Raw genomic sequence first — 17040 nt, forward strand, 5'->3', positions numbered from 1 at the left:
TAAAATGCACATTTCTTTCATTTAAAAGGGGCCCTTTTACAAGGACCTGAAGCTTCAGCAGGACTGTTGACCACTGGTAGGTTATTGTTTCCCTGGAGATTAGAAGTATTTTGCTGTGGCCTTCATGCTATATTAAATTATTTCCCACTATTTGAGCTGCAAGTTTTGTCAGAGTTATGGAATGTCAGACCATTATTTCCTGATAAACATGTCAAACGAGTTATTATAATAATTATAAAATTGTGTTTTCTTTAAACCTTATTAAAAAGCCATGAATCAGAAAGTATAAAGGTCATTATTTGAGTTCAGAAAAACATTCTTATAGATTGACTCTGCTTTGTCTTAAGGGATCTGGAAAATTACTACATCTCCATTTCTATTCCTGATTTCTTGAATAAAAACAGAAAATTCAGATAGTCATTTTAAATACTTTAAACATGCTTTAGTGTGAACCTATGCTAAAAAAAAGTTTCTTTAAATTTCCAATAGCTGTCTAAATTGAACTGCCCTTTCAAAAAGATGTTCAGCCTCAGAAAAGTCCATCTGTATATGTCATAATACACCCAGATGAGGAAAGTAACATGAGTACACAGTAGGTATCACAAAAAAATTTTTTTTCATCCAAAAAGTTAACAGAAGTCTTATTAATTAAAAGAACACTGGTCAGAATTTGCCATAATTCAAATACATGATATTTGATTCCTGTTGATTAAAATGTTCAAGTAAGTCTTTTTTTTTTTTTTTTTTTTTTTTTTGAGACGGAGTCTCGCTCTGTCGCCCAGGCTGGAGTGCAGTGGTGCAATCTCGGCTCACTGCAAGCTCGGCCTCCCGGGTTCCCGCCATTCTCCTGCCTCAGCCTCCTGAGTAGCTGGGACTACAGGCGCCCACCACCACGCCCGGCTAATTTTTTGTATTTTTAGTAGAGACGGGGTTTCACCGTGTTAGCCAGGATAGTCTTGATCTCCTGACCTTGTGATCCGCCGGCCTCGGCCTCCCAAAGTGCTGGGATTACAGGCATAAGCCACCGTGCCCGGCCTCAAGTAAGTTTTATAATGAGGTCTCTAAAGATATAGTGCATATGGTCCAGAATGAATTATAATTTTTAACTAATTTACCACTTTTCATTAATTAATTCATACAGTTTGGTTTATGTGATGGCTAAATTTATGTGTCAACTTGACGGGGCTAATGGGTACCCAGACAGCTGGGAAAGCATTATTTCTGTATGTGTCTGTGAGGTGTTTCTGGAAGAGGCTAGCATTTGAATTAGTGGACTGAGTGAAGAAGATCCACACTCACCATTGTGGGTGGGCATCATCCAATCTATTGGGGATCTGGATAGAATAAAAAGTTGGAGGAAAGATAAATTTGCTCTTTCTTCTTGAGCTGAGACATGCATTCTCTCTTGCCTGTGGACATCAGAGCTCCTGGTTTTGGGGCCTTCAGATTCTGGGACTTACATCCCTCGCCGCAGCTCACCCCCATATCCAGGTTCTCAGGCCTTTGGCCTTGGACTGGGAGTTATATCATTGACTCCCTTAATTTTCTGGCCTTAGGACACAGACTGAATTACACCACCAGTTTTCCTGGTTCTCCAGCTTGCACACAGCATATCATGGAACTTCTCACTCCCCATAATTTCATGAGCCAATTCCCACAGTAAATCTCTTATATGTCTTTATATATCCTATTGGTTCTGTTTCTATGGAGATCCCTGGTGAGTACAGTTTGCCAGTGGCTCTGTATTTTAAGTATACATGGGAAGCAGTAAACTCATTTAAGAACATGCTTTGGTGAAACACTGCCTGATCTTGACCTCAGTTATATCCTTTCTCACCTTATTAGCTTTGTCCTTGGACAATCCAATCAGATTCTTTGACTCAGTTTCCTCATCTGTAAAATGGCAATAATAGCAGTGGTGGCCTAATAGGATTATTTTGAGGATTGTTAGAGGCAATCCAAGGTGTTGCATAGTAAGCACTGAAAAAATGCTAGTCATTATGATTATTTTTTAAAATACTCAAGAAGTAGGTCAAGATTTGATTCCTCTTGATCCTGAATCAGTAGAGTTTAATGATACATAGAACCAATTTGAAAAGAGGATAACTTTGCATTATTGATTGGAATAGAATGCTACTTCAGAGATTTTCCACTGAAAATTCACAATACAAATAATTACTGAGCATCTTATTCAAATGGAAAATTATATTAAATATTTATTAGTTTGATCACAATTCTACTATATTCATTAACTGAATATTAAATAGATGAAAGACAGTAATATTTTAATCAGAATTAAACTTTGTTGACTATAAAAAGTACCTAAAGTAAATCAGCCTCCATTCTTTCCTCCTTGCCTATGTCCTCCTTTTTTGGACCCCCACTTCCAATTATAAACTATATTTATAAAAAATTAGAGCCAATATCATAAGTCATGAATTTGTGTACATGGTCCACAAGGAAACAAAGGGCACGGTGTCTGAGTCAAGACCTAGTAGTCCCTCTGCAGTTCAACTAAAACAACTAAAGTCAACTAAAACAAGCTTCCATAATAAACTGGAAGGGGACAGTGAACCAACTAACATAGGAATAAACAGACTAGACACAGACATATATGAGAAAACAATGCTGTAAGATGGTGAAATGGAGATGGAAAAAGTATCAGAGTTTAAACTTAAGACAAAATGTCTAGCTATTGGTGGAGATCAAGACCTTAAAAATGCAAGTGTAAAAGATGATGGAGGAACTTACAGACTTTCCTTTTTGAAACAGAAGTTGATTTCCAGCCAGTGTAAAATAGCGTGTTTTCCACCTTTTGATGAACTTCCATCTGACTTGCTTCTCTTTAAGTTTTCCTTCGATGAGAGGCTGGCCATCTTGATTTACAACTGTTGAAGGTAGCAGAACAATCATGCCATGTATTTTCCATTGTTTACTGGGTAAGTGATCAAAAGTCAGAACTGTACAGTGTACCAGAACCCAGTTAGCATATCTGGAAAGTAGGCTAATAAATTATGACTTTGGTTAACCTTTCCTCCTTTGTCCCTAAAAGAATGCACAATTCAGATATGACAATGGAAAACTGTTGAAAGCCCTCATTGACATTTTCAAAAGGAATTGGCTCACACAAAGAGCATCTGGTTAACAGTATTTAAAGTTTTTCTGGATATTTAGCTTTCTGTGCTTAGTTTCTTTGTTTCATGGTGTTCCATTTCTAATGTCGGAATGACCAAATTAATTTGAAATAGTTTGAAATTTTGGCACAAAGTATCTAGTATGCCATAAGCTTCATTTTGATTTTGCCAGTAACTAGGTAATAAAAAACAAATTTCCATGCTTTATGACACATGAACTTCTGGAAATATAGCTTTATAAATAATCATAAACCCAAGTATATTTAGCTATTTGGCAGCAAAAGTCAATGCAGCACTCCAAAAGACATGTTTCCTAAAGCCATAACACTAAGCTGCAAAGGCAAACTTACCCAACTCTTGTACATGCTGTTCTCACTCTCTGGAACACACATACTCTCTTTCCCCTCTCTGTACTCCCATCTTCACCTAGTCAACAACTGATCACTTCACATTTCAACTTGAATGTTGCTTCATTTGGAAAGCCCTCTCCAAATCCAGATGAGGGTGGCTTTCCCCCATAAGTTCTCATGGCACATAGCATGTTCCTTATATAGCAGGGATTATCATTTGTAGATAGATATTAGTGCTTATCTGATTAATATCTTTCTGTCTCATTCAGTTGGAAGCTCCACAAGGGCAGGGTCTTGGCTTTGTTCACTGTTGAATCACCAAGCATCTAACATGGTGCCTGGCAAATAGTAGGAAGTCTATAAATATTTGTTGACTGAATGGACTAATTTTACATTGAAGCAGAGTGTGTATGATTACAAATGATCATAGAATTAGAAGATCCATTGCAATGTCAGAGTTTAGATGCTGAACTGAAGAATTTTATTCCTTTTACAAACAACATAAGATTCACTCTTCAAATTCAGATGAAAGCACCTGATTTCAGCAAGAAGGGGACAATGGAAAGCTCAATCTGTAGTAGGACAATATTTATTTGTATATATTTATCTTCAATTTTCATAGCACCTTGAAAGCAATAAAATTTGTTCCATCACTTTGGAAAAATTCTGGACAGCGCCTGTTTGACCATATGAACACAACCTGCCCTTTGTACACTACCATTTCTTTTTTCTAATATAGGTCTAATAATTGCCGCACAGGATTGCTCACCTTTACAGAGCATTTTCAGGATAAAAATAATAAAATATATAGTTTTCTTTTCTTTCCTTTTCTTTTTTTAGAAAGTCTACTCTGTCACCCAGGCTGGAGTGCAGTGGCAAGATCTCAGCTCACTGCAACCTCTACCTCTCAGGCTCAAGTGATTCCCCTGCCTCAGTCTCCTGAGTAGCTGAGATTGCAGGCAATCGCCACCATGCTCAGCTAAATTTTTGTATTTTCAGTAGAGACGGGGTTTCACCATGTTGGCCAGGCTGGTCTCAAACTCCTGGCCTCAGGTAATCCATCCGCCCCGGCCTCCCAAAGTGCTGGGATTATACGTGTGAGCCACCATGCCCAGCCGAAATGTAGAGTTTTCATAAGCAAAGTACTATTAAGGCTATTTTTTTTTTTTTTTTTTGGATAACTATTCAATTGGCTGTTCCATTGTCAACTCCAAATTAAGGCTAAAAACTGGCCAGGCGCAGTGGCTCATTCCTGTAATCCCAGCACTTTGGGAGGCTGAGGTGGGTGGATCCCAGCTATTTGGGAGGTTAGGCAGGAGAATCACTTGAGCCCAGGAGGTGGAGGTTGCAGTGAGCTGAGATCACGTCACTGCACTCCAGGCTGGGCAACAGAGTGAGACTCCATCTCAAAAAACAAACAAACAAACACTGAAAATACGTATCAAATCTATTGTAAGATAGTGATAAGGGCTATGATGAAAATAGAATAGGGAGTAAGTGACTTGGGGACTTGCTGTGCATGCATGCATTTCAGTGGTCAGGAAAGAGCTTAGATGTTCAAGGTGACATTTGATCTGAGACCTCAGTGATGAGACCTCCAATCTTTTGAGAAGCTCTAGTGGAGGTTACTAAGGAGCATAGCAGAGGCAAAGGAAAGCAGGAACTCATGAAGTATAAACTTACAATTAATATAAAAAAAAAATTTCAGAGTTCTGCTTTGCTTTGATAGAAATTGTCTGACATGGAGCATTCTTAAAGCTAGTAATGCTCTTTGCAAATTTAAATTTTCCATAAACATAGTGGTTTCCTTTGTGCAACCACATCTACAGAGACTTCAGTTAAAGCGCTTAGGGTACTGTGTCTCCCCCAGGGTTACCTGTTCCTTGAGAGCAGGAACAGCCTTAACACAGTGCCTGCTGGGCTAGAGGCTCAGTAAATGTTTATTAACAGTGCACCGTTGAGTCATAAAGGGTGCAGCAGCCTAGCTGGGATGAGGAAAGAAGGTTTCAAGAGGTGATCCAAGAGGGGAAAAAAGGGGAAAAATAAGTAAAAACAAATAACAAAAACAAAATACCAAAGCTGAAATTAATTTAAAAATTTTTAAAACACCCATTTTTCACATTTTCAAGTGAGAGAACATGGTAATCTAATTGTAATGTTCGAGGATTTTTAATATTAACTCAGAAGATTTAGATTTGAATCTTCTAAACTACAATTTTCTAATCAGCAAGAGAAAATAATAATGCCGCCCCCTCCCCTTTAAAAAGGGATTCTGGGATGTCAAAAATCAAAAGAAAGAAATTTACGTGAGGATACGAGGTAAATAGCAAAGCACAAGGCACTGCTTCTCCCTCACCCCAGTCCCACTTCTAGGAAAGACTTGACTTTACAGTTTGTGATCACTGCTTTCTTGCCATGATTTTTTTTTTTTTTGTCCTAAGACAGGGTGTCACTCTGTCACTCAGGCTGGAGTGCAGTGGTGAGATTTTGGGTTACTGCAACCTTTGCTTCCCAGGCTCAGGTGATCCTCCCACCTCAGCCTCCTGAGTAGCTGGGACCACAGGTGCGCACCACCACACCTGGCTAATTTTTTTTGTACTCTTTGTATAGACAGGGTTTCATCATGTTGCTCAGGCTGGTACCATGGTTTTAATGACAAGATGATTTAATGTAATGCTATTTAATAATGATACATTTTTCCTGTCTCAGTCTTTCATATTTACTCAAAAAACATTTGAAATAATTATGATATCTGAGATGATTTGAAATAATGATTGACTTAGGGAAAATTTAAGTACATAGATCCTTTTGGATTTGACATAGAGGGTTATCTACTTTATTTTTTCTCAAGGCAGATCCAAATGTTTCACTTGAAGAGTTATGTGTGACCAAAGTTTACAAGGAACACTTGGCAAAATTGTTGGAGTCCTTAAAGACATGGGTGAATGGGATATAATGACTATGATGAGACAGTCAAGACAAAATGATAGGCTTACTAACAACAAAGGATGAAGGACTTCAGAGACAAGCCAGGAAGCAAATACTTTTCACCAGTGAAAATCAGCCCTAGGGGGAAAAATCAATGGAAACGGTTTTAGGAAGGAAATGTTAGCAGAACTTTAAAGTAGCTGAATGTGAGGCCCCAAATTTAGGTATTAGTCAGTTTCAGAGAAGTCAGTAAAAGCGAGGCAATTTGGAGTTGTGAGATTAATTTTAAAAGAATTTCAAGAAACAAAACAAAATTTTTCTAATATCCCATATCTTAAAAAACTTTTATTTTTTTTGCTATTATATCTAACATATGCATGACTGGGGACGTGTCATTCTAAAGGTCTGTTGCCCATAGTATGTCCTTTGAAGCAAGTGATTTAGATATGATATCACAGCCTCTTCACAGCTACATCAAGAAACCATTTTTTCTAAGATTATCATATTCCATTTAAAAAATATCATGTGGAGTGATACTATCAGGGTATGATCATGTATCATCTAAAATAATCTTGTTTACATGTAGAACATAGAGGATATTCAAACACATCCTCACTTTCCAATTAACACATTATTTCATTTAAAGCACCACAATTTGGCCAAGTGTGGTGGCTTATCCCTGTAATCCCAGTGCTTTGGGAAGCCGAGACAGAGGGTTCATTTGAGGCCAGGAGTTGAGACCAGGAGTTTGTGACCAGGCTGAGCAACATAGCGAGACCCTGTCTCTATAAAATATAAATAAAATAATTAGCTGGGCATGGTGGCATGCACCTGTAGTCCCAGGTACTCAGAGGGGTGGAGGGGTGCAGAGGTAGGGGGATCGCTTGAGCCTCAGAGGTCAAAGGGTGCAGTGAGCTATGATCATGCCACTGCACTCCAGCCTGGGAGACAGAGTGAAATGCCATCTCTTAAAAAAACAAAGCAAAACAAAACACCAAAAACAAAGCATCACAATTTGGTTAGGACATTCTCTACTAACACGGATCTGTTCATTTTTTTAAATATCAACTGGCTATAAAAGCTATGGGTTATTAAATTGAATTTTGTAGTGCAATTGGAATGCAAAGTGTTACTGTGTCAACTTAAAAGTTTTTCAGAATGCTAATACAAATGTTTATATGTTAATTGTATCCCTTTTCTGCACCAAGTTAAAAGTATTTGTTGCTAAAAAAAATGAATTTTGAAGGGGTTGATCTTATTCAACATGAAGTTGATGAATAAGTATAATAATAACAGGTCTCCCAGAGCTGAGAAGATCCACAGCAGGAAGAATGAAAAATAAAGAATGTTCATCTGCTCATTTATCAACCATCCATCCACCCTATATGTATTTTCAAGCACAGAAAAGCTGTAAGGCACTATATTTGGATCTGAGGGGCTATAAAATCACCCTCACAGGGAGCTTTAATTTATTATCTAGGGAAGGTATAGCATTTTACAAATTCTACTGCTCAGTGTAGGGTTTGGCAAGTGCTACCGAGAAGTATAAGCCACGTGTTACAGCATTTGAAGAGCAGAAGTTCCACTTCTAGTTGAGACAAGGTGACATGAGAACTGGGACCCTCATGAAGAAGAGAGAATTTTCCAGATAGAGTGTGGAAAAGGATCAGACGGAATTTTCCAGATAGAGTGGTAGCAAGGTAGGTGTGTGAGGAAAAACACACAAAAGAACCTAAGAAGCTGGAAGAGTCAACAAACTCAGAAACAAGTGTGTAAAGCAGGTGCTCTCGAACAGTCATGGGCTGAGGGTTGAAGGGAGAAGTCAATTCAAGGCTTTCTAGGTGTAAGATCCAGGAAAGAGATTGTGTAACAGTCACAGAGAGGTCATATAGTGGACTTTATGGGAAAGTTTTTCTGAAGCCCCATTAGAAAGGACTAAGAAGGGGCCTAGAGCCTGTGAGGGTCCAGCCCAGGCATGAAGCCTCATGGGCCCCAGATAGGATCGGTGATGTGTCATGCAGGGTCTTGGCAGGAAACAGATGGCATCTCAAGCTGAGCAATTGAGGAGAGTTAATAGAGTTAACAGATTATTTACTTAGAAGTGGGCAAGGTGTAGGAAAAGCGCCATGGTATTCTGGGGCCAGTAACCATGCAGGCCTAACATCCCTCCGCCTGAAGAGGAAAGGGTAGAGAACAGTTAGGACTCAGTGGGAGACCGGTATGGAGAGCACCATTTGATGACAGCTGTGGCCTGGAATAGAGGACACTGTCGACCCTCAGTGTCCCAGCAGGGAGGCAGCCAGCAAATCAATAACTCAACCTCACTCTCCTGCCTCCCTCTGCTTACAGGTGTCCCCAGTCATGGAAGGTACCTGAACACCAGAGCTAAAGGAGCCTATTGAAACAATCACTACATGGCAGCCTGTGGGACATGCAGCTGGGCAGAAGAGATGGAGAACAGAAGCAATCAGGCACAGATTATATATCAAATTCAACAAAGTTCAGATATATGAGGGAACTTCAAAAGCTCATTAAAAAATGGAATTAGAAGATAAAAATAAAAAGTGGAAACTATTTCTCAACATAAGCTCCATCGAGTTCAAGACACTTTGGTAAGCCATTTAGTCCGTCATTAAAGAGCTAAGGTCCTGGAAATTTAACCATGTCGATGCAGTCTTTTTAACATTATTAACTGAAGCAAAATAAGTGCTCTTTGAAGATTTTTTAAGATTAGGAAAGAAAAAGTCAGAAGGAGCCAAATCAGGACTGTAAGGTGGATGCCTAATAATTTTCCATGGAAACTCTCACAAAATCGCCCTTGTTTGATGAGAAGAACAAGCAGGAGCGTTGTTGTAGTGGACAAGGACTCTCTAGTAAAGCTTTCCTGTGTGTTTGTCTCTTTTCTTTTCCCTCCCTCCCTCCTCCCTCCCTCCCTCCCTCCCTCCCTCCCTCCCTCCCTCCCTCCCTTCCTTCCTTCCTTCCTTCCTTCCTTCCTTCCTTCCTTCCTTCCTTCCTTCCTTCCTCTTTCTTTCCTTCTTTCTTTCTTTCTCTCTCTTTCTTTCTTTCTTTCTTTCTTTCTTTCTTTCTTTCTTTCTTTCTTTCTTTCTTTCTTTTTCTCTCTCTTTCTTTCTTTCTCTTTCTTTCTTTCCTTCCTTCCTTCCTTTCTTTCTCTTTCTTTCTTTCTTTCCTTCCTTCCTTCCTTTCTTTCTCTTTCTTTCTTTCTTTCCTTTCTTTCTTTCTTTTTTCCTTCCTTCCTTCCTTCCTTCCTTCCTTCCTTCCTTCCTTCCTTCCTTCCTTCCTTCTTTCCTTCCTTCTTTTTCTTTCCTTCTCTCTCTCTCTCTTTCTCCCCTTCTTTTTATCTCAGGGTCTCACTCTGTCACCCAAGCTGGAGTGCAGTGACACAATCATGGCTCACTGCAGCCTCCACCTCCTGGGCTCAAGCAATTTTCTCACCTTGGACTCCCTAGTAGCTGGGACCACAGGCACGTGTCACCACATCTGGCTGGTTTTTAAATTTTTTATTTTTGTAGAAATGGGGTTTGGCCATGTTGCCCATGGTCCTCAAACTCCTGGGCTCAAGCAATCTGCCCATCTCAGCTTCCCAAAGTACTAGGATTACAGGCATGAGCCCCTATGCCCAGCCCCAGGTGTTTGTCTGCTAAAACTTTTGCTAGCTTTCTCAAAACACTCTCATAATAAGCAGATGTTGTCATTCTTTGGCCCTTTAGAAAGACAACAAGCAAAATGTCTCAAGCATCCCAAAACACTTGCCATGACCTTTCCTCTTGACAGATCTGCTTTTGTTTTGACTAGACCAAAGTATTTATGCCTACAACTTGCCAGTGTGCAGGTAGTTTGTACTACAGACATGGTGGTGATTGCCTTGTTATGGAGGAAGGGTAGAAAGGCGTTAAAGGGGGAAAACTCCTAAAGGGTCCAAAGAATAGAGAAAAATCCTTTTATGTCCTGGTGGTGGAATTGACTAGAAATGAATGAGATGCCTCCAGTGGTTTCTTCTCAGTTAATAAGAGAATTTAGCATTCATGTTATTCTTGTCATGGAAGACTGAGTTCCACTTTTTATTAGCACCCTTTGCCATTCATTGATTCTCCCATTCTTCTATTCAAAATGCCTTTATGGTTACCACACACTAGGCACATGCCAGGTAAAGGGGATATAAACACAAATATGGCAGTCTCAACCATTGAGATGCAGAGAAATGCAGTAAGCAAGTGAGTACAGAGTGGGATAAGTACCAGGCTAGATCCGTGCACAGGGTCTAACTGGAACACACTGAGAGACACTTATTCTAAACTGGGGCATACAAAGCAGAAAAGTTTCCTAGAGTAGATGCTGTATGGGCTGAATTCTCAGGGACAAGTTGCAGCTATGAAGACAAAGGGAGGAAGATCATTGAGTCAAAAAAAGAAATAAAAAAGAAAAAAAGTTCATAGCAAAGGACCAAAGCTGAGGAAGGGAGGCATAAAATGTATTCTGGGAACCGTAACTAATTCTGCGAGGAAGCAGGGTGGGAGAGAAGAGGCAAGAGATGAAGTGTGAGAATCAGAGAGACCAATCCTAAAGAGCCTTGGGCACCACACAGAGTGGAATGTAATACTTTGTAATGTGACATAATGAAAAAAATCTTGTGTAGTCACAGACCTCTTTTATTTCAAGAGCACAAGAGTTCAATAATTCACTCTCTATCTTGTTTTAAGATTTGTTGCAATTCTGAATGTCTTTAACCAATTATAATTTATTCAATCAGTGTGCTGAACGCCATGTTTACTCTTTATTATAATAGATCACATGAGACTGTACCAATGACTTTGTCTAGTGTAGGCCTATGGTTTATACAGTAAGAGCATTGTCTTTGGAGGCAGACCTCAGTGGAAGTCCAGAATCTGCCACTTACCAGCTGACTGATCCAGGACAAGCTATTTGACGTCACTGAGCTTCCCTTTCCTACTCCCTAGAGTTATACTTAACACAACACAAATGGCTGTGGGGGTTTTCTACTCAAGCCATGCATCCCTGAGAGGATTACATGCACCATAAATGAAGGCACATAAAAGTGCCACAACAGTTGACAGTGGTCTTGCTTAGCTGAGACCTGGTCACAATAACGGATCAATAAATAGTAGCTACTGTCATCATGATTGACATCATGGATCAATGTAAATTATAATAATCCTTTTATTGTGATGAACAGGTGGTTTTAGAAATACCATGTCCTAATGGCCTATATAAAAGTGTGAGGAACACTAAGAGAATTCAGAGTAAGAGAGGGACTCCTGCAGTCTTTGAACTTGGACCTTTAATAAAAATGGAGGTATGAAAGGCAATTCGAAGTGTCTCAAATGGAAGACGAACTCTCTCTGTCTCTCTCTCTCTCTCTTTGTGTGTGTGCGTGTTTTAAAGACAGGGTCTCCTTTGTTGCTCAGGCTGGAATACGGTGGCTTGATCATAGTTTACTGGAACCTTGAACTCCTGGGATCAAGCTATTCTTCTGTCTCAGCCTCCCAAGTGGCTAGGACTACAGGTGCACACCATCACACCTGGATAATTAAAATTTTTTTTTTGTAGAGATGGGGTCTTACCATGCTGCCCAGGCTTGTCTTGAACTTTTGATCTCAAGTGAGCCTCCCATTTCTGCCTCCCAAAGTGTTGGGATTATAAGCATGAGCCACTGCATCTGGCCCTCTTCTGTTTTTGAGTAACTCATCTATGTATTCATTGAAACTGCCATTTACAAGCCAAACCAATAATAGATTGAGGTGCATTGGGTGAATTTCCTGTTATCTGTGGTTGCTTCCTTTTCTTCCCAGACTTTCTGCTTGTTTCTGCTTGTTCTTGTGACAGTCTTGAAGGAATGACGATAGACAATAACCTCCACATAACTACTGTTCATATGGCACACTGACTTTCATCCAGACTCAAAAATTACTCATACTATGTGCTTTTTGGCTTATGCCACTTTTGTCTTGAAAGTATTGCATTGTGCATAAATAACTCATATTTGAGACCGTCATGAGTTTAATTTGTGATATTTGAATTTCTAGATACTCTTTTCTGATTGTTAAAGATAAATGCCTTCAAAAGAAAGCATATTCTGGAAGAAAAAATAATAAACCCCAGGCCGGGCACGGTGGTTCACACCTGTAATCGCAGCACTTTGGAAGGCTGAGGTGGGCGCATTGCCTGAGCTCAGGAGTTCAAGACCAGCCTGGGTAACACAGCGAAATTCTGTCTCTGCTAAAATACAAAAAATTAGCGGGGCGTGGTGGTGTGCACCTGTAGTCCCAGCTACTCGGGAGGCTGAGGCAGGAAAATTGCTTGAATCTTGCAGTGAGCCAAAATCATGCCACTGCACATCAGCCTGGTGACATAGCAAGACTCCATTTCAAAAAAAAATATATATATATATGTAATGATTGACATATATAAACATCAATATATAGATATATAGATATTGACATATAAATTAACCCCAAATTCTTAGTTTTTAAGTAAGAACTGAGAAAAAATATAGTATGTCATTTTATCCTCCTTGAAAACACTGCTTCTGGGAATTATGACTCCCATACAGTCTACGGGGAATTTCTTTGTGTGTATTTGAAGTTTCAAATTTACTTCAATCTTCTTCCATGGTTTTACTGATTTTTTTTCTTTGGTGTGTGTGTCAGTTCTAAAAAAGCAAACTATAATTCCGGAGGATATGCATAAAGAGGGCTAGAAGCATTAAATGAAGGGGTCGTAGGAGCCACATTTAGTAGACTGAGTGTCTGTGGTTTTTGAAATTGCTAAGCATCATAACAAATGGCATGTTTCTTATGAATCTCCAGGCAGCGTTTGAGAGTGCAATATTTCTCTACTGGCAGTAAATAAACCAGGAGGCATGATCCTCACTGATTTTGTAACATCCTACACAATACCGTGGGGACCAAAATTGGACAGACAAACTAAGTTTGACAGCAGCCCTTTGAGGGCACTGCCACGTGTGACTGAATGGCTTCCTTTCTAAGTAATTTCATACTCATCAAAACATATGCTTCTCTGACCAATTACTGAAGTATTGATGCAAAAAAGCTTCAGAAACACGGTGTTGTAAGTGTTTACGGCTATGTTTCCTGAACTGTGTTGTAAGAACCACCTATATCAGAATTATCTGCCGGCTTGTTAAAATGCACATTTCCAGGAACCACCCTAAACCCACCGAATCAAAATTTTGGGATAGGGTGAGAAGCCTTACATGTTAAACAAGGTCCACAGGTGATTCTTAGGTTGCTCAAAAACTTATAGGAAATAATTAGTATCTTTATGGTAGATGACAGTAATAGGTTATATGATATACGAAAGAGTAAAACTGCAAAACCAATCGTAGGGAGAAAATGATGAACTTTTGATAAAATTAAAGACAAGAATGGCGGTATAAGTTTAGATTCATGTTCTTGGTTTCAATCAATAGGGTTACAGAAAAAATATTCAGAATTAGTGTTTGTGGAATTTTGCTATTTATTGTGTTAATAGTGAAACAAAAATTCTAAGGGCACTTTCCAAGATGGTAACCTGTTTAGTAGTTCTGAGCAGTATATGTCTTTATGAGAAACTTATCAAAGAAGATTTGCCCAGGACTGCTGTGCCATGACTGACAGAGACCAATAGGAAAAGATCAGGAGAGTGGCAATGAAGAAGACAATTTTTTTTTTTTTTTTTGAGACAGGATCTTACTCTGTCACCCAGGTGGGAATGCAGTGGCATGATCTCAGCTCACTGCAACATCTGGCTCCCAGATTCAAATGATTCTCTTGTCTCAGCCCTGCAAGTAGCTGGGACTACAGGCATGTGCCACCACAGGCTAATTTTTGTATTTTTTGTAGAGACGGGGTTACGTCATGTTGCTCAGGCTGATCTCCAACTCCTGGGATCAAGCCATCCATCCGCCTGGGCCTCCCAAAATGCTGGGATTACAGGTGTGAGCCACTGTGCCTGGCTGATCATTGTTTAATTGTAGGATTAACTTTTAATAAGAAAGGGTTTCACACATATCCCATGTTGGTCCTACTGAGTCTCATTAATAAGATTGCGTGGATAGATATTATTGATGGGATCTGGCCTTAGGACTTTAGTTTTAAACACTGAGCACTTTCCCATACTGCCTGGACATTGTAGAGTTTGCCTGGGGATGGAAAAAATACATCTGACAAGCTTGTGCCCCTCTGTGATAAGGAGGGCCAACTTGTTTGGGTTGTACCATTCGAGCACATTGTAACCATTGTCCCACCTGCCTGTGAATTCTTGTATTCTGGAACATTTTAAGGTGTTAAACTGCTTTCATGGAATTTTTATTTTTTTATTTTTTATTTTTATTTTATTTTATTATTATTTTTTGAGACGGAGTCTCACTCTGTCACCAAGGCTGGAGTGCAGCCGGGTGATCTCGGCTCATTGCAAACTCCGTCACCCTGGTTCACACCATTCTCCTGCCTCGGCCTCCCGAGTAGCTGGGACTACAGGCGCCCACCACCATGCCCGGCTAATTTTTCATATTTTTAGTAGAAACAGGGTTTCATAGCCAGGATAGTCTCGATCTCCTGACCTCATGATCCACCCGCCTCGGCCTCCCAAAGTGCTGGGATTACAGGCGTGAGCCACCGCGCCCAGCCCTTTCATGGAATTTTTAAACGGGAGTTCCATCTGTCGTGGTTCAGCACTTGGCCTCAAACGTTTTGACAATGAATAGATGTCTATAATGTCTGCACTGGAAGCTTTAGCAGTTACATAAACACCATCACATGCTGTATGTTATATATGAAACACACACACATATATACACATATATGTGTACATATCCATGTGTATGTATATCTTTAATACACATATATATGAATATATCACACATTCTATTAACATGATCTGTTTATTATAGTACTTTTGAAAAGAACTTATTTAAGAAGAGACCACTTATATAAAGAATATATTTGGCACAAAAGAGATGCTGTAAATGTCATCATATGAATATCTACCTTTTTCCTGTGAAATAAGTCACTGTTAATTCATTTATCTGTTTTTTGTCATCACTTGACTGAGAAAAAAATTATTGCTGAAAATTTTCTGAGAAGACACTAACTTTCGCCATTCATTTATTGGTACATATTTATTGAGCATCTGTTGTGTGCTAGGGGCTGAGGATAGATGGATGAGGAGAGTCCACTTCATAGAACTTACTATTTACTGGAGAAAGGAGACATTGATCTAAAAGTCACACATAAAAGAACAAGACAACAGCTGTAACCAATGTTATGGAGAAGAAGCTTGAGGTGCTTTGAGGGGCTCAGTATGCATCGGGGGGTTACAAAAGGCTTCCAATACTGAAGCTGTGAATTTGATTTGTAGTAAGAAGGCTAAGCTCTACTTTAACTAAGTGAAGAGGGGAGAAAGGGAATTCTTGGTAGAAGAAAAAGCACATATAAAAGCATTGTGGCAGGAAGTACAGCGGGCCCGGGAAAATTTAAGAGGGTTCTTCTAGGCAAAGCAAAGAGAGCAGAGGGAATATGGGACAGGATGAAGCTGGAGAAGCTGGGAGAGACCATTCCATGTGAGACCGTGAAGGGTGTGTTATGAAGTTTGGTCTTTAAAGTAAGAGCTATGGGAAGCTACATAAGATTTCATGCAAGGAGTGGCACAACAGATTTGTGCTTTGAAGAGTTCACTCTGGCTGCATCGTGGGAGGGAGATTGGAAGGGTTCAGAGTAGTTCAGTGAGGATGCTATGGCCATTATTGTAGGTAAAGGGTGATGGCAGCTTGCACTAGTGCTATGAAGAGAAATGGACAGATTTGAGAGCAATTGAGAAAGTAAAATCCTCAATATTGTGGTGATAGATTGGATGGGGGTGGTGGAGAAGGCAGTGAGTGGGTCTCTGGTTGGTACAATAGATTGAGTGATGCTGCATTCACTGAGCTAAGGAATGCTGGAAGAAGAGTAAGTGTTTGGCGGAAGCAAAGAGACAATCATGAGTTTTAATTTAAATGAACTGACACTGTGCACAGTGGTGCATGCTTGTAATCTCAGCTATTCTGGAGTCTGAGGTGGGATGATTGCTTGAGCCCAGGAGTTTGAGAGCAATCTGGGCAACATAGCAAGACCCTATCTTAAAAAATAAAACAAAATAAAATAACTGATTTTGGGGTGCCTTAGAAGCAGTAAAGTAGGTGGTAGGCAATGTAAATCCAGAGTTCAGAGGAGAGGCCAGCCCAGGACCGCATATATATATATATATATATATATATATATATATATATATATATATCTGGAAGTTGTTGCATAGAGGTGATTACTGTAGTAAGAGGGTTACTCCAACAATGACTAGCTGGGTAAAGAAAGGTAGGATAAGAAGGACTGTCCAGAGAGTAGGAAGGAAGCTAGAGGAGTGTTGTGTCACAGAAACTGAAGGAGAAGAATGCTTTAAGAAGGAAGAATTAGTTTACAGAATGGAATATTGATGAGACAGGTAACATGAAGACTGAACCATGTGCAGTGCTTGGGTGACTTGGAGGTTGTTAATGACTACAGAGAGAGATGATAGAGTTAGAAACAAGGTTAGAGAGGGTTGAGTCACGAGGGGAA

General features: G+C 39.7%; 1 protein-coding gene across 10 annotated transcripts in view; it reads right to left on the reverse strand.

Moving 5' to 3' along the window:
• LOC105488561 (ventricular zone expressed PH domain containing 1) overlaps window positions 1-17040 on the reverse strand; it is a 274214-nt gene that overhangs the window by 38123 nt on the left and 219051 nt on the right. For 9 of the 10 annotated variants that reach the window (XR_011619845.1, XR_011619848.1, XR_011619849.1 and 6 more), the window contains one exon: window positions 2752-2888. Coding sequence is in view for 1 of the 10 variants with exons in the window: in XM_011752748.2 (XP_011751050.1) it covers window positions 2752-2888 (137 nt within the window). In the remaining 9 variants the exon portion in view is untranslated. Of the gene's footprint in view, window positions 1-2751; window positions 2889-17040 lie in introns of those variants that run through there. The other variant, XM_011752754.3, reaches the window with a different exon arrangement.

This window comes from Macaca nemestrina, chromosome 2 (genome assembly GCF_043159975.1).
Source record: "Macaca nemestrina isolate mMacNem1 chromosome 2, mMacNem.hap1, whole genome shotgun sequence".
Classification (NCBI taxonomy): Eukaryota; Metazoa; Chordata; class Mammalia; order Primates; family Cercopithecidae; genus Macaca; species Macaca nemestrina.